This window comes from Zeus faber (genome assembly GCF_960531495.2).
Source record: "Zeus faber genome assembly, chromosome: 18".
In the NCBI taxonomy this organism is placed as follows: domain Eukaryota; kingdom Metazoa; phylum Chordata; class Actinopteri; order Zeiformes; family Zeidae; genus Zeus; species Zeus faber.
The window spans coordinates 14390209-14409473 of NC_137210.1; the positions used below are offsets into that span (position 1 = coordinate 14390209).

Sequence of the window (19265 nt, forward strand, 5' to 3'; positions counted from 1 at the left end):
AATTGATATAATTATACAATTCTAAATATATAGGAGTAAGTGTATTATTGTTGATTGTTGATTTTTCAACTTTGTTATACACATTTTAGAAGTATATGGTGAAAAAGACATATACGTACATCCCTTTTTGTTATGCAGATCAGCTGACACACACACACACACAGACGAGCAGCAGAACAGCCTTTAAAAGTGATAATGGTTTAATATCAGGATTATATTGACATTGTTTACGATGAAGTCAAAGTTCACATGCTATTGTTAAAGGAGAGTCCTTGGAACCTTCAGCTGTTTGTGGCGTTAAAGATTAACTATCACTGAAGTGCTGCTGCAGAGGACAGACCGTTTTTTCTGGAACTTAAAGCACTTCCATGGGTTCCCCAGGTGGTTTTAAACAGATGGGAGTAGCCTGAGCGAAATGATTGTATACATTTAGAAAAGGTGCAAGTGACTCATAGCGAAGGGAAGAGATAAAGAAAGTTTTGAAGTCTTAATATAGTACACCCAGTGTGCAGTCGTCCATTTCATACTCATCCTGTATGACTGCCTTAGTTTTGTGTTCATCTGTCTATACAGTAGTTTTATAGATCAGTAATAAATTTCAGTTTTTTGACCAATTCCCCTGGCTTCCCAAACTTATAGCTTAACTTACAGTGCACCCTATTGTTACAGTTAACATTCACAACAAATCTGGTCATAAAAAAATTAAAAAGGGAACTACCAAACTTCAGGGGTGAATGGAAAAGGCAGATGAAGTGATGTTGTGTTTCCCTTCCCCAACAAGCCATGGCTGGGTTCAAGCAGAGGGTGATCTCCATGACCAAGAGACCAGGTCAGACGTTTGGGTTCTTCCTGAGAGTGGAGCACGGGGAGGAAGGACACCTGATCCGCTGCCTGGATATGGGAGGTCAGGCTGAGCTGGCCGGCATGAAGGATGGAGACCGTATCCTCCGCGTTAATGGCACCTTTGTGGATGAAATGTCCCATTTGCAGGTAAGCCAGCGGTCAAACACCTGCAGCTTCTCCCCAAATAAATGTTTTTTCACTTGTAAGGTTACAGTATTAAACTGTGTTGGGGTTTCATACTTTATTTTTTTGCCTGCCCCCTCGGCAGGTGGTGGACCTGGTGAAGCAAAGCAGGGCCACGGTGGCGTTCCACATAATGGACGCCACTTCCTACAACCAGGCTAAGGCCGATAGAGTCGACCTGTCTGATCCATCTGCCAGACCAGTTGCAAACGGATTAGCCGAACGGACACCTAAGCCAAAACTCTGCTTCCTGGTGAAGTCCAGTTCAGGCTTTGGATTCTCTCTACGCTCCGTCAGAGGTATAGGAGCAAGGAGAACGGATTGGGATTAGACGTTAAATCAACTGTATCACACACATTTTATCTCGTTAGGAATTGGTTTATGGTTGTCTCCTTTGAGTTCTGAATGACAGAGTCCTTTGCTTTCTGTCTCTAGGGGAGCAGGGTGTGTACATGACGCAGGTGACGCCGGGAGGTGTGGCAGAGAAGGCAGGCGTCCAGCTCAATGACCGTCTGCTGGAAGTCAATGGGGAGAACGCCGAGGCTGCAACACACGATCAAGTGGTGGGAATGATCAAATCTGCGGGCAGCAGCATCATGTTCTTATTGATTGGAGAGGAAACAGACAGGTTTTACCAGAACAAATATATCAAGCTCGGGGTGGGACTTGCAACAGTGAAGTACCTGCCACACAAGCCACGCATCGCTGACATGACCAGAGGATCTGACGGCTTTGGCTACCTCCTGAGGGAAGAGCCCAAAATGTCAGGCATGTCCTCATATAGATGTTATATGAATATTGCTATCTCAATGACATGAATTTGATTGGCGTGATATCCTGTAAAAACATGGCTTTGGATGGTGCATGGGCGATGACAACTGCCTTGTTTTAACAGTGCATGAATCAAAATCAAACAGGTCACATCATTGTGGACATAGACCACGGAAGCCCGGCAGAGAGGGCAGGTCTGAAAGAGAAGGACAGGCTGGTGGCTGTGGATGGGCAGGAGGTGGATGGCTACACTCATGAGCAGGTGGTGGACAGAATCAGACTGGGAGGCAACAAATGCTGCCTTCTGGTTGTGGATGAAGACACTGACAAGATGTACAAAATGGTGAGCAGCTATAAATGTACAGTACAGTAAACCCAGTGGTTTTGATCAAGAGAAAAAAGCTTGAAGACAAAAAAAAAAAAACACGCTGTCCTGCTCTTCACAGGGTGGAGCGTCTCCTATGCTCTTCTGGGAGGAAATGAAGGACTCCTCTGACCCGCCCAGCTACAAAGACGCCGTTCACTTCCCCTTGGTCGAGCATCAAAACACACCGGTTAACAAGAGGAAGGAGGAGCTCAAGCCTAAACTGTGTAAGATGAAGAAGGCCTCGGCCGGCTACGGCTTCCATCTCAACGGCATCCAGGGCGTGCACGGCCAGTACATCAAAGAGGTAAGACAGAGTAAAGTCTGCCAATGGTTTGTTAGAACGTGTGTACCAAGGTGAACTTTCTTTTAGGTGGTGGAGGGCGGAGTGGCAGACAAAGCAGGCCTGGAGGACGATGACGTGGTGGTGGAGGTGAACGGCGTCAACGTGGAGAAGAGCAACCACGAAGACGCGGTGGCTCTCATTCGCAGCAGTGGCGACTCCCTGGAGCTGCTGGTGGCCACAAAGAGCGTCTACGACCAGCTCAAAGACAAAGGCGTAGCCATCACGGCTTCACTACTGGGACAAACGTCTTCCACACAGGTCCACACGACTGCCACAGTGGAGGGGAGACACGAGGACGCAGTCAGGCCACCAGCCTCTCCGACTCGGGAAAGGGTAAGGGGTGTTGTTTAATCGCATTTTATATTTAAAAGGTATAAAATACCGTGTCAACAAGACATCAAGGGGTCATCTTACATGTACTCATAAAGGACTACTCAAAATAACACATTACATTTGCTGAATTTCAACTTGATTTTTTTGTCACCAAAACAATTGTTAATCCTACATTTAATTTGCAAAAATGTCCTGTTTTTGGTGAACATGTATCAATGCAATGTTGGCTGTTTTGTAGACGCCATCTGTGTCATCCGCCTTGTCTCAAGAAAGTTTGGACTTGAGATTCTGAAGAGGCTGCATGAGCAAACCTGTCCCAGCAAGATCCTGTTTGAATCGTCTCCACTGGGCCTCACACATTATACAAAGACGTAAAGATTAAAGGCTTTTCCTGGTTAACCATCTACTCCCCAGCCACATAAAAAATCAACTATCAACCAAATCAAAAAAGGCCCTGAGAGCAAAAACAGTATTCTAACAATGTGTCGTATTTCAAAAAGGAATGGATGTATTTATTGACATACCTTTATACTTATGTCTGTATTTTTCAAAAGATTCAAAACGAGAGCCCATGAATTTGTTATCAACACATGTATCAAGATATCCAGAGAACATGTTTCATTCTGTATTCCTCTATGAAATTAGATGTAATCATTTCTGACTGGAAAATACAAAATACACAAATATATTCTATCTGAAACGACCTCTTTGTTAGTATTTAGGATTCCTGGTGCACTACAACATCAATGTCCGCCCACAATTGATCGCAAAGCCTTCTTTTGAACACTAGAAGCACACAAATTGTACCACCAGCTCCAGGTGATGGAATGTACACAACTATTCCCCTTCCAAGTGTAATTGGTTTTTAGAAAATGTGGACATAGAAATGTTGAGCTTTGGAGTCCGCTTGATCTGAACCATCTCAATGTGTATTCAGTTTCATTCAGACTGAAAAGTTTGGCCAAGGAATTAAAAAAGAAATAAGCCACATATTGATCAGATTTATATTTCACATGGGAAAAGTGACATTCTAATACCCAATAGTTACATTTTCTGGCCAATGCTCTCATTAAAACCTGATCATCTTACAAAATCAACTTTCTAATGTTCCCTCATACACTTTGATAATCCCAAGCAACTAATGTCCAACGGTCGCCCATTCCTGATTCAGGAAGTAGCGGCTGAGCACAGTCAAACCACAGAATTATTTGTCATATAAAAAAAGAAAGAACAGACTCATTCAAAGCGCTGCTGAAGCAAGTCGAGGATAAAATTATGTACATGTGTTGGGGGTTAACGGGCATCAGAAGTTCATGTGTTTCTCTGGCGCCTGCTTGTGAGCGAGGTAGAGGAAGAGGATGCTTGACAGGGCGCTAACCAGGAAGATGACGTCGAACCAACGGTGATAAAAGTTAAACTGCAGCTCTCCCAGCACCTCGGTCACGATGGAGCGGTACTCCAGAGGCATGCTCATACGCATCAGCAGCACCGAAGACACAAAGTACATTCCCTGTTGGAGGGGAAGACAGAAAGGGGCGGGGTATTGTTGAACAGGTATATGTGCTGTGTGTTGGGACCAGTGTGAATTCTGTATTGTAGAATATGGTATTTCGAAAAACATGCACACGCACCATGATCTGGGCGAGGACAAGCACAATGACGTTGGAAGACTTGCTGCTTGATATGGCGTAAAAGAACTAGAAAGGTAGAGAAAAAAGAGTGGTCAGGTGGAACACAAGAGGGGTGAGACGATATATTGTGGCACGAAATTCCACGGCAGGAGCTGGAAAATTGATCATCACATTAACTAAATGTACCGGCACTGATCCAACTTTGCTGGATTGGCTGACACTGACACCAAAGGTTCATTTGAATAAGAATTTTAAATAATCTTAGAAATATTTCAAAAGATCTATTTAATAAGAGATTGTATTATTTGAAATTAAAATTATATAAGACAGAAAAAGGAAACAAAAAAACAATAGGGATAAAAAAAAGGAATCTTCTACAGCCATTTCCATTCAATTCAATCTTTTTGTTTAAAATATTGTGACAAATCGTGAACCCTCTACCCTATATCATACTAAACTGTAAGTCCAGTGTATTGCTACACCCCTACTACAAACTGATCTGTTACATCAGCAGGTTAGTGCTGGGTGTGTGTGTGTGTGTGTGTGTGTGTGTGTGTGTGTGTGTGTGTGTGTGTGTGTGTGTGTGTGTGTGTGTGTGTGTGTGTGTGTGTGTGTGTGTGTGTGTGTCTTACCTTGGTGAGGGTGATAAGCAGGCCTCGTATGGAGGTGACAATGATAATTCCTACCAGGATAAAGGAGATATGTTGAGACCAAAACTTCACCTGTTAGAAAGGGAGGGAGGGGGAGAAGAGGGGAAGCGACAGAGCCAGGTAAGGTGAGAATAGGATAAAGGAAATTCAAATGTTAGTGTTTCGGCCAAAATACGACTCCTTCTTACAATGTCCCTGTTACGTGGATATGATGCTGTGTTGTTAAGGTGTGAGGTATTCCTAGAGTCCTATATAAAAAAACACACACACATATACTGTATATATATACATACTAGTCAAGTCACACTTTATTTATAAAGCGCATTTCATACCAGGGCAACACAATGCGCTTTACAAAGAAATACAATCAAAGAAAGGACATTTTTGTCAGCCGGTCATTTCAAAAGAACGCCCCTGAAACAACAGCAACAACAAAAGCAGCAGCAACAACAAAAACAACTACACTAGCAGTAGCAACAACAACAGCAGCAGAAACAACAACAAAAACAACTACAACGGCAGAAATAGCAGCAACAACAGCAACAACAGCAACAACCAAAGAAGCAACAACAGAAACAGCAGCAACGGCAATAACAGAAACAGCAGCAACAACAGACACAACAGCAACAACAGAAAGGGCAGAAACAGAAACAACAGCAACAACAGAAACTGCAGCAAGAGCAACAACAGAAACAACAAACAGGAGAAAAAACAAAAACAGCAGCAGCACACACACACACACACACACACACACACACACACACACACACACACACGTCAGTCAGACTGTAGTCAACAGCAAGGTTTTTAACCTGCTTTTAAAAGTGTTGAGGCCTCTCAGGTCCTCTGCATGGTGTTCCGTTTACTTGGGGCAAAGATACAGAAGGCAGCCTCCCCTGCTTTAGAGTTGGTACGAGGGATGGTTAAAAGACCAATGCCTGTGGACCTGAGAATTTTTGCTGGAACAGCAGAAGCAGTTCTGTTATTTCTGCTGTTGCTGCTTTTTCTGTTGTTGCTGTCATTCTGTTGTTTCTGCTGCTGTTACGCCTGTTGTGGCTGCTGCTGTTGTTGCTGTTGTAGTTGTTTTTGTTGTTGTTGCTGTTGTTGTTTTTGCTGCTGTTTCTATTGTTTCTGTTGTTGCTTCTGTTCAGCAGTTCAGCAGTTTTTTCAAGTATTTTGCTGAGGAATGGCAGGTTAGAAAGTGGCCTATAGATGGCAATAACAATCGAGATTGCTCTTCTTCAGCAGTGGTTTAATGACAGCTGTTTTAAATGCTGCAATAACTAAACCTGGTTGAAAAGAGATCACAATTTCTAATACCTCATGTGCTAGGCGGTTAAAACAGTTTTAAAAATGTGGTAGGGAGAGGGTCCAGGCAGCAGGTGGAGGATCTGAGCTGACCAACAATATTGTCCAGTTTTTTTTATGTCTAAGGGGACAAAGTGAGACATGGCAGCAGTCATATTACTGGGGAAGTGGAGGGTAGGTGCATTTCTGGATGTTGGGGTACTAATATTCTGTCTGATGACTATAATTTTGTTATTGTTATTTTCAGTGGAGAGCATCTTTGACAGGGTTGTAGATGGTGGATTAATAAATCAATCAACTGTGGAGTAGTAGAGCACTTTATTATTGTTGATATTTTCATTAATGATTTTAGAGAAGAAAGACTGTCTGGCCTGTTTAATTGCTATGTTGTATTGATTGAGTCTATCCTTGTTAATTTCATGATGAACCTGAAGTTTTGTCTTTCTCCATTTTCATTCTGCCTGGCGACACTCTCTCTTAAGCTGCCTAACAACCACTCTGTTTGTCCAGGGGGCTTTTGGTTTTTCTATTTTTTTAGTTTTATATCATATTCATTACAGGTGAAATGAATGATATGAATAAATCATATTTTGTATTTTCGAGTTGAAGTTGTTCACAGGATCCTCAGTTGATGATGCCATGAACAGCGATAACTCATACAATTCTCTCAAAGGTTTCAATGGTATTCTTGTTAATGATACATTTTTTAATTGTTCGGTTACCACTGTACAGGAAGAGCAGACATGTCAAAGAATATGCAACAGTGATCTGAAATAACAACATCCATGACACTTGGTACAGTGATATTAAGTCATTATGAGTATGCCCCTTACTATGGGTGGGTCCAGAAACATGCTGAGTGAGGTCAAAGGCCCCCAATAGGCTAATGAAGTGTTGAGCATCTAGGTCTATTTGATTGTCAACATGAATATTAAAATCACCTGAGATAATAACACGATCATAATCAGTGTTCATCAAGAACGCCACGTTTAAAAGATTTTGGTGGCCAATAGACAGAGATGATTAAAATCGGGGCACTGCAGTTTATACATACACTACTCACAAAAAGTTAGGGATATTTGGCTTTCGGGTGAAATTTATGGAAAATGTAAAAAGTTCATGCTACCGTGATATTATATCATGAGAGTAGGGCATTTACAGTGGGGCAAAAAAGTATTTAGTCAGCCACCAATTGTGCAAGTTCTCCCACTTAAAAAGATGAGGCCTGTAATTTTCATCATAGGTACACTTCGACTATGTGAGACAGAATGGGGGGAAATAATCCAGGAAATCACATTGTAGGATTTTTAATGAATTAATTGGTAAATTCCTCGGTAAAATAAGTATTTGGTCACCTACAAACAAGCAAGATTTCTGGCTTTCACAGACCTGTAACTTTTTCTTTAAGAGGCTCCTCTGTCCTCCACTCGTTACCTGTATTAATGGCACCTGTTTGAACTCGTTGTCAGTATAAAAGACACCTGTCCACAACCTCAAACAGTCACACTCCAAACTCCACTATGGCCAAGACCAAAGAGCTGTCAAAGGACACCAGAAACAAAATTGTACGCCTGCACCAGGCTGGGAAGACTGAATCTGCAATAGGTAGGCAGCTTGTTGTGAAGAAATCAACTGTAGTGAATGACCTGCAGAGAGCTGGGACCAAAGTAACAAAGGCTACCATCAGTAACACACTACGCTGCCAGGGACTCAAATCCTGCAGTGCCAGACGTGTCCCCCTGCTTAAGCCAGCACATGTCCAGGCCCGTCTGAAGTTTGCTAGAGAGCATTTTGATGATCCAGAAGAGGATTGGGAGAATGTCATATGGTCATATGAAACCAAAATAGAACTTTTTGGTAAAAACTCAACTTGTCGTGTTTGGAGGAGAAAGAAGGTTGAGTTGCATCCAAAGAACACCATACCTACTGTGAAGCATGGGGGTGGAAACATCATGCTTTGGGGCTGTTTTTCTGCAAAGGGACCAGGACGACTGATCCGTGTAAAGGAAAGAATGAATGGGGCCATGTATCATGAGATTTTGAGTGAAAACCTCCTTCCATCAGCAAGGGCATTGAAGATGAAACGTGGCTGGGTCTTTCAGCATGACAATGATCCCAAACACACCGCCCGGGCAACGAAGGAGTGGCTTCGTAAGAAGCATTTCAAGGTCCTGGAGTGGCCTAGCCAGTCTCCAGATCTCAACCCCATAGAAAATCTTTGGAGGGAGTTGAAAGTCTTGCCCAGCGACAGCCCCAAAACATCACTGCTCTAGAGGAGATCTGCATGGAGGAATGGGCCAAAATACCAGCAACAGTGTGTGAAAACCTTGTGAAGACTTACAGAATACGTTTGACCACTGTCATTGCAAATAAAGGGTATATAACAAAGTATTGAGATTAACTTTTGTTATAGACCAAATACTTATTTTCCACCATAATTTGCAAATAAATTCCTTAAAAATCAGACAATGTGTTTTTCTGGATTTTTTTTTCTCATTTTGTCTCTCGTAGTTGAGGTGTACCTATGATGAAAATAACAGGCCTGTCTCATCTTTTTAAGTGGGAGAACTTGCACAATTGGTGGCTGACTAAATACTTTTTTGCCCCACTGTATATATACACATATATATATATATACACACATATATATATATATATATATATATATATACACATATACACATATATATATATATATACACATATACACATATATATATATATACATATATACACATATACATATATACACATATACACACATATATATATATATATATATATATATATATATATGTGTGTGTGTGTGTGTGTGTGTGTGTGTGTGTGTGTGTGTGTGTGTATGTGTGTGTGTGTGTGTGTGTGTGTATATATGTGTGTATATATGTATATATGTGTGTGTGTGTGTGTATATATGTGTGTATATATGTATATATGTATGTATATATGTATGCATGTATGTATATATATATATATATATATACATACGTACGTACGCACGCGTGTGTGTGTGTGTATATATATATATATATATATATATATATATATATATATATATATATATATATATATATATATATATATACACACACAAAAACATTAAATATTTATTTTATAGGACTCATAAGAATGTCTCACACTTTAACAACACAGCATCATAAGCATGTAACAGGGACTTTGCAAGAAGGATGTATATATAAGAGAGACCTATAAAAGATTATTGCCTGTAGAAAATTATTAAACACTATCACAAACAGGTTTACTGCAGTGAACCTGGGGAGTGGTAGGGATTAGGTGTGTGTGTGTGTGTGTGTGTGTGTGTGTGCTTAAGAGTGTGTGTGAATTTGATAGAGAGATAAAGGAAGAGAGAAAAAAGGAGATCCTTACATCAAACTGAATGCCCAGGTAGTTCACTGTGATCTCAATACCCCTCGTCACCGGGTCTGTCTTTCCAACTCGGTCAAACACAATGTTTATAGTGGCCTGTGATCAACAAAAAGTTTGAATTTAGGTAATTACAAGCTACACAATTTGTTAATGTGGAAAACGTAACACGCAAAAAAAAAAAGGAAGCTTTAATATCTATTATATATCGATGTGTATTTGTGGACCAGTGCCTCACCATGAAGATTTTCCACACACAATAGATGGAAAAGAAATAGCCCAAAAAGTTAAAGTATTTCCCCTGGAATGTCTTTGAGTACTCAATGCGCTCCTGCAGATAAGAAGGACGTAAAAAAAAAAAAGAGCAAATCATTAATTGTACAACACGGACAACGTGGGTACAAAGTTGTCAACGTTTTGATGCATGCAGTAAAAGCATTTGCGAAACCTTGGTAGCCTGCAGGTCCACAGTCTCTAGAAAGAGCTGTCGACTAAGCTCCTCCAGGGCGTCGACCTCCTGCTGGATCAGAGAGAGGTCTGTGGAGAGCAGTCAAGGAGACGGCAGCAACTAGACGTACCACGCGGAAGAAACTTGAGCACTTTAAAACACAGACACACGCATGTATATTTACAACTTGACAGAGTCTCTGTCTAGGGGAAGGTGAGTGTGACATTCATTTTGAGATTGGAGACCAATGAAAGCACCAAGACTTTTAAAAAGGTTAGTACTGAAAACAAAACGGCAGCTCAGGAAATCCTATCTAATGGATTTCCTGCGGGGTTTTATAGATAGGTTGATTACCTTTTATTGTTTGATAAGGCAATAACTCAATCAGCCATAAAAATCAGCAATTTTAACCAAGAAGGTGACCTAGAACAACCTAACAAAAACAGTAAGACTTGCAAACATGCATCGAGGGACGTAACAGCATGAAGGATACTCTCGCTGCCGGGCGGGGAGGATGTGACGCTCTTGATCATTCCCCAGAATCCTGTCTGTTTGTTCTGGTCTTCCCCGCGCTGGTACATCTGCCTCCTCGTCATGGCGATCCTTTACAGCAAAAAAATCAGTCAGTGCGTGGGGACGGAAAGCAGATCTCACCTCAAGACTTGTTTTCTGTCATCAAGAAAATATACAATTTTCTCACCGTTTCTTCTTACTGACAATCATGTCCATTGTTTGGAGCAGCCTCCTCTCCAGTGCAAGGATGTCGCTGTCCGTCACATTTCTGTCGAAATCACAAAGTCACCAGATGTAAAGCACATAGAGAAATACATATGGAGATGTGGGCAAATTTGTTGGTACCCTTACAGCTCATTGAAACAATGCTTCATTCCTCTTGAAAAGTGATGTAATTAAAAGCAATTTTCTCATGTATACCTGCATACATTTGGTATGTCATAAAGTAAAGCAAACAAACTGTGAAAAGAGATAAATTGTTGCTAAAGAGATCAATTTTATTCTAAAACGGCATGAACATTAATGATGGGACCCCTAACCTAATATTTTGTTGCACAACCTTTAGAGGCAATCACTGCAATCAAGCGATATCTGTAGCTCTCAATGAGCTTCTACACCTGTCAACAGGTAGTTTGGCCCACTTTTCCTGAGCAAACTGCTCCAACTGTCTCAGGTTCGAAGGGTGCCTCCTCCAGACTGCATGTTTTAGCTCTCCATAGATGTTCGATAGGATTCAGATCAGGGCTCATAGAAGGCCACTTCAGAATAGTCCAATATTTTGTTCTTATCCATTCTTTAGCTGTGTGTTTTTGGTCATTATCCTGTTGGAGGACCCATGACCTGCGACTGAGACAGAGCATTCTGACACTGGGCAGTACGTCTCGCTCCAGAATGCCTTGATAGTCTTGAGATTTCATTGTGCCCTGCACAGATTCAAGGCACCCCGTGCCAGACGCAGCAAAGCAGCCCCAAAACATATCCGAGCCTCCTCCATGTTTCACAGTACATATGGTGTTATTTTCTTTGAAAGCTTCATTATCCTCTGTGAACATGTGCGGATGTGACTTGCCAAAAATCTCCAGTTTTGTCTCATCTGTCCAAAGGACATTCTCCCAGAAGCATTGTGGCTTGTCAATATGCGTTTTAGCAAATTCCAGTCTGGCTTTTTTATGTTTCTCTTTCAAAAAGTGGAGTCCTCCTGGGTCTTCTTCCATGGAGCCCACTGTCACTCAAAAAGCGACAGATGGTGTGATCAGACACTGATGTACCTTGACCTTGGAGTTCAGCTTGTACCTCGTTGGAAGTTGTCCTTGGCTCTTTTTCTACCATTCGCACTATCCTTCTGTTCAATCTGGGGTCGATTTTCCCGCGTCCAGGGAGGTTGTCTACAGTCCCATGGACCTTAAACTTCTTAATAATATTTGCTACTTTAGTCACAGGATCATCAAGTTGCTTGGAGATGGTCTTATAGCCTTCACCTTTAACATGCTTGTCTATAATTTTCTTTCTGATCTCCTCAGACAACTCTCCCCTTTGCTTTCTCTGGTCCATGTTCAGTATGGTGCACACGATGATACCAAACAGCAGAGTGACTATTTTTTTTAATTTAAGTAGGTTAAATGACTGATTATAAGATTGAAGACATGTGTGATACCAATTAAAGAAAACAATTCATTTGAAATATCACTATAATCTATTATTTATAATATTTTCTAAGGGGTACCAACAAATCCGTCCAGGCCATTTTAGAATATAAATTATCACTTTAGCAATAATTTGGCGCTTTTCACAGTTTCTTTGCTTTACTCTATGACATACCAAAGGCATGCAGGTATACATGAGAAAATTGCTTTTAATTTCATCACTTTTCAGGAGGAATGAAGCATTGTTTAAATGAGCTGTAAGGGTACCAACAGGTTTGTCCACGTCTGTAGGTTAACAGAGTGCTTAATGTAAATTTGAAAAAACTCAGGATCAAAAAAATGACGACAAAGCAGTCAATACCCACCTCAGGAAGTAGGACATGTAAGTGTAGGGACAGTTGACGGCACCAAACCCAGACAGTAGAGCCATCAGCGTGACCCCTATGACCCCAACACGGCTGATGAGCTGTTCGATTGACAGAATGCCTAAGAGGCAGGGAGAATACTAATATGAGCAACTACAAAAAGAAAACATATATTTTAAATGTAATATCATTATTGCACATATTATTGCACATCCTTTCAGATGTGTCCACACTTCCAAGAGATAGATGCCAGGACACTAGAACCCAAACTCACCATGTTTTGGACTGAGGATGGGGAATGGGTCTCCCAACTTCCAGAAGAAGTACATAAAGGTAAACCACACCACACAAGCAAAGAGTAGCTTCTGTCTTTGCACTGCATAGGAACAAAGTATAGAACTGTAAGACGGCAGGTTAAACTACAATAATGTGAACTACATTACATACAACAGACAAGTTTCATCTTACTCACATAGGCGTATGTTGCTGACTACAAAATAACCAATGTAGAAAGGCACTACAAAGATGAGAACCAGCAGGATGACATACAGGTTCAACTTCCAGTGGAAATACCTGGAACTACAGGAAGGTTGTGTAATTACTATTATGGAGAGACATGAATGTACTTGTAGTGACGTAGTTAAAATTGTCATACATCACCAAAGGGGACTTACCTACTGCTTAAGGCTCCAAGAATCTCAAAAATAATAAGCTCAAACATGGTGCATGAGAAAGCAAAGGTGATGGAGAAAACAACCTGGACAACATACTGGCGCACCTGTCAACAAACATGGTTATGTGGAATTAAACCCTGGCACAAACTGGTTAGCTGTGAATTGATAGCATGCATTACATGTTTCGAAAGGTTCAGGTAGGGTAGGCAGGTAGTTCAGACATCAAGTCAAAACTACTTGTGTAGTCTTTGGAGATAAATTACATCAGAAAATGCTGTGCACCTCATAATCCTTAAAGAGCTGGCGCATGAAGAATAGCCACCCAAACCCAAAGAACAGCACCTGCGTTCGATTGAAAACAAAGGAGAAAGAGGACATAGGAGATGATTAAGAAGGGTTACATTAGACCAGTGGCGGCTGGTGGCCATGTAACTATCTCCCTATCTATCCGTAGTTGCGCCCAGTTTTAGTAGAGCTCTAAACATCGCATTAAGTAACTGACTAGTGAACAATATCAGAAACCGAGATACATATCGAGGGTTTTAACAGTGTAGTAATAATACATCGTATGACGAATACGTTCATGTTACCTGTGAGGTGAACATTATCACTGAATCCACAAGAAACGACATGGTGTTTGTCCGTAAACCACAGACTGCAGTGTGATGTGAAACGATAAGTATTTCAGTCCATGTTGTTATAAAAAAAAAAAAGTATATATATATATATAAACACTAAAAGGTTTGATATTTTGTTATTGCTTGCATTCCGGCGCGTTCTGCAGCTGTCAAGTTAGGCGTCGTGGTGTGACGTCATCCAACGGCGCCGGCAACCAGGCCTAGTTCCGTCGCAGCAGTGTGACGTCAGACAAACGCGAGAAGACGGGTTTCTTGTCCAACATGTTGTCATTCTGTTTTTCACATTGGATTAAACATCTGCAAAAGACAGGTGTCTATTTTTTGACAATCTGCAAACAATCTGTAATTGTAGGAAATGCAGCTGTAAACGATTCCATTGCATTGTAATGACGATTTCATTGTAATGTATTATGTAGTTCCTTTATAATACTGTACATTGACAAACTAACTATTTATATGAAATTGTTATTCTCTCCTATTCTGCATGGTAAAAAAAAAACAAAAGGGAGGGAAAAATGGTAAAAGAAAATAATAACTAATTAAATAATTAATCTGTTCATTCATTCATTTGTTTCTTTCCATTTTGAGGGAACAGACACTATATTACTCCTGATAGTAACAATAAAATGAGGACTTGAGGAGGCTATCGGGATTCGCAGTTTTACGGTCAATTTGTTGTAACTGAAAATCAGACAAATGTTTTTTTAATGGTCGACATGTTGATAACATCGACCACTTTACTCAAGCGGTTGTTATTGTTGGTGTTGTTAATCATCAATAAGTATATATTATAATACAAAACAAGCACACCGAAATATAATAATATAAAATAGGATAGTATAGCCCGTTATCACGGTAGAGCACTGCACCAGTTCTTGCCACGACAAATTAATTGTACATGTGCATGAAAATGTACTACGGTCGAATAAAGATTCTGATCTTGATTGTCGTGACGATTTCTCACAGATGGTCATGACATTGTGCAACGCGAGAGGTCGCTCCGTTGCAATAATGGCTCCGCCGGAGGAGACGCGCCTGTGCGCTGGTCCGTGAGCGGCGACGCGGAGTTCGAAGCTGCGAGCTCATTCCATCTCACTCTCATTTCAGTGTTCATTTTGAACACAAGTGATTTGCCTGTGGGACCTGGGCAATGGTTGCCTACGAATGACAGTCAATGGAGTCTAAGAATTTTTTGACATAACATCGGTGACTAGGTCCTGATTTCTTTTTTGGTAATTGCATTTATTAGGACGTAAGAGGTAAGACTGCTGCTACATGCACTCCAAATTAACATGAGGCACGGGGGAACAGTTTGTTAAGGAAAAAAAGACTTACGTTATCTTAATTGGGCATTGTATTTCATTATCTTTCCCGAGTTGCAAATATGAATGAAGCTCTTAAGTTTATTGGGAGTGCGCATTTATTTGTTTAGAAGTCATGAGCTTTTTTTGGTTGCTCCCATCCCGCCTGCCGATCGTGTTTATTTTTATGTACTGTTTTAAAATGTTGCATGGCTTTTCTTTTCTTTTCTTTTTAAAATGTTTTCATTCTTATTTTATTATGGGTATATTTGTATTTCTGCTTTGCAACCCTGCATTGCTGCTGTCTTTTCTAGGGCTCCCATGGAAAAGAAATCTTGAATCGACATGGGACTTCACCGGGTTAAATAAAGACTAAAATAAACATACTTGGGGTAAAATATTAACTTTTTTGGGCGTGAGACATAAGTATGTTCGTGTGTGCACTTGTGTGAGATTTCCCAATTTCTAAGTACCCTTTGTTGTCGTGGATCACTGATTGCCTGTGTGTTTTAAACATGATCCATTTCACTGCTGCTCTCTCTTGTGTCATGCAGCCAATGATGATTGAGGCTTCCTTCGGGAAAGGCCTGCAGCTATGTGTAACTCTTCTAATGGTAGTTAGACTGCAGGGTAAGTACACATTTCTGAAAAGGAAAATAAAGCCGATATCCCAACTGACATCACAGTACTCTGCATGTGAAATATACATCAGATAACACACTTGTAAATGTCCCAGGTCAGGTGACGGCACCAGAGAGGCTGGAAGCTCCGGTGGAGCTGCCGTTCACTCTGACCTGCAGCTTGTCCCGGGGCCGAGGGGAGTCCCTGAGGCAGGTTCGATGGCTGGATGTCCAGAACCAGACGCTGCTGACATACCAGCCGGGCCAGAAGGACAGCGTGAGCGGACAGCAGCATGTGGAGCTGGCTCCGTCCCCCAGGGACGCCTCGGCCATCACCATCCGCAGGGTCGGCTTCCGCGACGAGGGATGCTACACCTGCATCTTTGACCTCCACCCTTCCGGTCCACAGCAGGCACAAATATGTCTCACCGTCAACTGTAAGTGATGATGTTTATGATGGTGTTGGGGGATTGAAACTCTAAGTCCAGGTGAAGTGGTGACCAGTACAATGCAGGGAATTCATTCGATTTATTTTGATATTTAACACATTTTAGATGCAAAGTTTGTTCTCGAAGCCGACTCTGTTGTAGTTGTGTAAGTGAAGAGTGAATGGGGTGACGGAGAAATGGACCTGTTTTTAGGCGTAATCCCTTTTGAATGTAGACCTGAATTGAAATTCCGTTCTATTTTCGACCATTCTTATTGTGTTTCATGGCTTAAGTCACATTTGAATCTATTTGGAAAACACCTAAAAGTTATTACATTCCACAGTATCAGTATGTTGTTGATATCTGGCACTGTAGTGCAGAGGACCTCACTCCCCATGTCTCGGATGACTGCATTGCGTTATAAGTGATGAGTTTGTGGGAGCACTGCCAGTGATGTTAATATAGAGCTGTGCAACAGTTGGGGAGGGAGGCTTCATCCTGCTAACCAGAAACATCTGTTCAAAATCCCAGTTACTGTTTTTGTTTCAGGGGCTCAAACCTCAGAATATTAATATCGCTTCCCCTGCTCCCCTGTCCCCGCACCTCCTCCCCACTCCCTCTGTGGCCTGGCCTCGGGCTCGTCTGCTTCCCAGCGCGCATCACCTCGGATGGTAATAAGACCGCCGTGAGCGGGAAGAGCGCCGCGCTGTCCTGCTCCTACGGCCTGCCCGAAAAGGTGCAGCAGGTCGTGTGGAGGCACACGTCTGAGCGCGGGGAGTCCAGGGAGGTGGCGTCCTACGCCAAGCGGAGCGACCCTATGATCGAGCCACCCTACCAGGGCCGGGTCTGGCTCTCCGCCTCGTTGTCCCAGAGCCAGCTCACCATCCGGCCCGTCGCCATCCAGGACGAGGGCTGCTACACCTGCATGTACAACACATACCCCGAGGGACCCAAGAGCTCCACCGTCTGCCTCTCCACCTACGGTAACCGGCCCTTCTCTCATGAATAGCGTCGAGTAATATGGGTTGCATGGCGTTCAAGCATGGCACACACATGGATGGAATGAATCTCAGATAATAGCATCATCGTGTTGAGCAGGGCAAGCGAAAATACATTGCAGGCTTAGCTTCTACTTTGCTTTTTCCCCTTTGAGACAGAAATGCCATTGTGTGGCTGTGTGCAAGAAGAAGGAATACAGTAACGGTGGCGCATCCAGGGATGAATTGAGATTTGGGAGGCGCGTGGACCTTTCCGTAAGGCCCATGTAAAAAACATATAGAGTCCCCTCCCGTATCTTTATTATTGATTAATGAAACTGAATCCAGATTTCGAATGCCTGTTTTTTTGTTTTTCTTTGTATTTTTTTTTTTTTTTACGAGCGGGTCCAGTTACAAGTGGACGTGACTTAAAGGCGTACTGTATAATAACAAACTAGTTTGTCCATTTGAAGAATGGCCCATTCAAAAGTGGAGGAATAAGATCATGGAATGGTGGACACAGCGCAAGTGTGTGTGTGTGTGTGTGTGTGTGTGTGTGTGTGTGTGTGTGTGTGTGTGTGTGTGTGTGTGTGTGTGTGTGTGTGTGTGTGTGTGCGTGCGTGCGTGCGTGTGTGTGAATGGGTGTGCGTTTGTGTGTGTGTGTGTGTGTGGTTAGGAGCAGTGCAGCGTTAGGGCCTAAAGAATGTCACTGTTAGTGGTACACAGTGATTCTTTTTGTCCAATCCTTCTCTGCCTCCCTCTGTCTCTTTCTTTCTGTTCACTCTTTTCCCTTTCTCTTGTTCCTCTATTATCCCTTTCTCTCTCTCTCTCTCTTTCTCTCTACCTCCCCCATCCGGACAAACAGCAAAGCCTTTGTCTGGAATTGAATCGTACAGTAGGCATTTGCAGTAGCAAAGCAATGCAATGGTTGGGATGGATAATGTTTATTTTGTTTTTTGGTCGTTTTCGCCAACGATCTTGGATCCTCACTCTGTCTGCGGTCCTCTCTGCCCTCCCTTTTCTTTTCTTTTTTTTATCACTCATTCAGACACCTTCAATGGCACGGAGACAAATGCAATCTCTCTCAAACAAACACAGAAAGTCACGGACACACACGCTCAGTGAAGATTTCTCTTTGTCAGCTTCACCAAAGCTAAGCACCATTGCTAAGCATCAGAGGGCAAAGTGTCCCTTTTTTACCTTTAGTTGTTCGATTAAATAATTGGTTATTTCTCAATTTCTATTTTTTTACTGAATTTATAGTTGAGGGGCATATTTTATATCCAGTTTTAGATCCACAGTTTATTATTTTATTTACAGAGAATCTAAAATCCTCCTCAGAAGTCTCTCGAGATGAGTCCAAGATCCTACCTCAAAAGCTGTATTATATGCGTTATGGATTGCTGTGGAATTCTTTCCTGGTATGTTTTTCCCCACCTCCGTGGCTGATCCAAACCAGATTTGCGGTGGGTAAAAGGTTCACCGCCCAAGACTCCGTGAAGGCAGTGATACTACAAGGGCCAAATATCTGCGGCTAAATCTGTTCTCGCCAGCGCAAATGTTCCCAATCCAACAAATAACATTCCTTTCTCAGTCCCGAGAACAGGGAATTGAAAACAGCAAGAGCTTCACTTATGGATCTCCAGAGTGGAAGAATTAAAATCGGTGATATCCCCAGAGCCATAGGGTATATTTACCCATTTACCTCAGATATGATGTTTACCCTAATTTAAACACGGAAATATGTAAGTTCAACATTATTATTTGCCCTTTACTAACATTTAATGTAACAGAACCAATTTAGTAATATTCCCTGATACCCCTTAAATAGTACTTGGTTCGTAT

At 41.9% G+C, this 19265-nt stretch overlaps 3 protein-coding genes across 4 annotated transcripts in view; 2 read left to right on the forward strand and 1 right to left on the reverse strand.

Moving 5' to 3' along the window:
• Positions 1–783: 783 nt before the first annotated feature.
• Positions 784–2858, forward strand: pdzk1 (PDZ domain containing 1; the record flags this gene model as incomplete). Its single annotated transcript, XM_080018833.1, has 6 exons — positions 784–990; positions 1112–1325; positions 1462–1794; positions 1944–2140; positions 2244–2468; positions 2535–2858. The coding sequence occupies 6 exons, from the start codon at positions 784–786 to the stop codon at positions 2856–2858; spliced, it is 1500 nt and encodes a 499-aa protein (XP_079874959.1).
• A 488-nt stretch (positions 2859–3346) lies between these two features.
• On the reverse strand, positions 3347–14233 carry LOC307244094 (Golgi pH regulator). The gene is made up of 14 exons (XM_080019121.1): positions 14047–14233; positions 13739–13798; positions 13457–13560; positions 13255–13361; positions 13057–13158; positions 12783–12903; positions 10962–11042; positions 10755–10864; positions 10262–10350; positions 10052–10144; positions 9817–9912; positions 5104–5193; positions 4472–4537; positions 3347–4350 (listed from the first exon to the last, which is right to left on the reverse strand). Exons 1-14 carry the CDS (start codon positions 14086–14088, stop codon positions 4144–4146), a joined length of 1368 nt encoding a protein of 455 aa, XP_079875247.1. The 5' UTR covers positions 14089–14233; the 3' UTR covers positions 3347–4143.
• A 981-nt stretch (positions 14234–15214) lies between these two features.
• Positions 15215–19265, forward strand: part of LOC307244517 (OX-2 membrane glycoprotein) — a 7271-nt gene continuing 3220 nt past the window's right edge. Inside the window, exons 1-5 of one of the 2 annotated variants that reach the window (XM_080019715.1) lie at positions 15215–15353; positions 15710–15787; positions 15950–16025; positions 16132–16452; positions 17097–17426. In XM_080019715.1, the coding sequence (XP_079875841.1) occupies positions 15953–16025; positions 16132–16452; positions 17097–17426 (724 nt within the window). In that variant the 5' untranslated portion in view covers positions 15215–15353; positions 15710–15787; positions 15950–15952. The remainder of the gene's footprint in view (positions 15354–15709; positions 15788–15949; positions 16026–16131; positions 16453–17096; positions 17427–19265) is intronic. The other variant, XM_080019714.1, reaches the window with a different exon arrangement.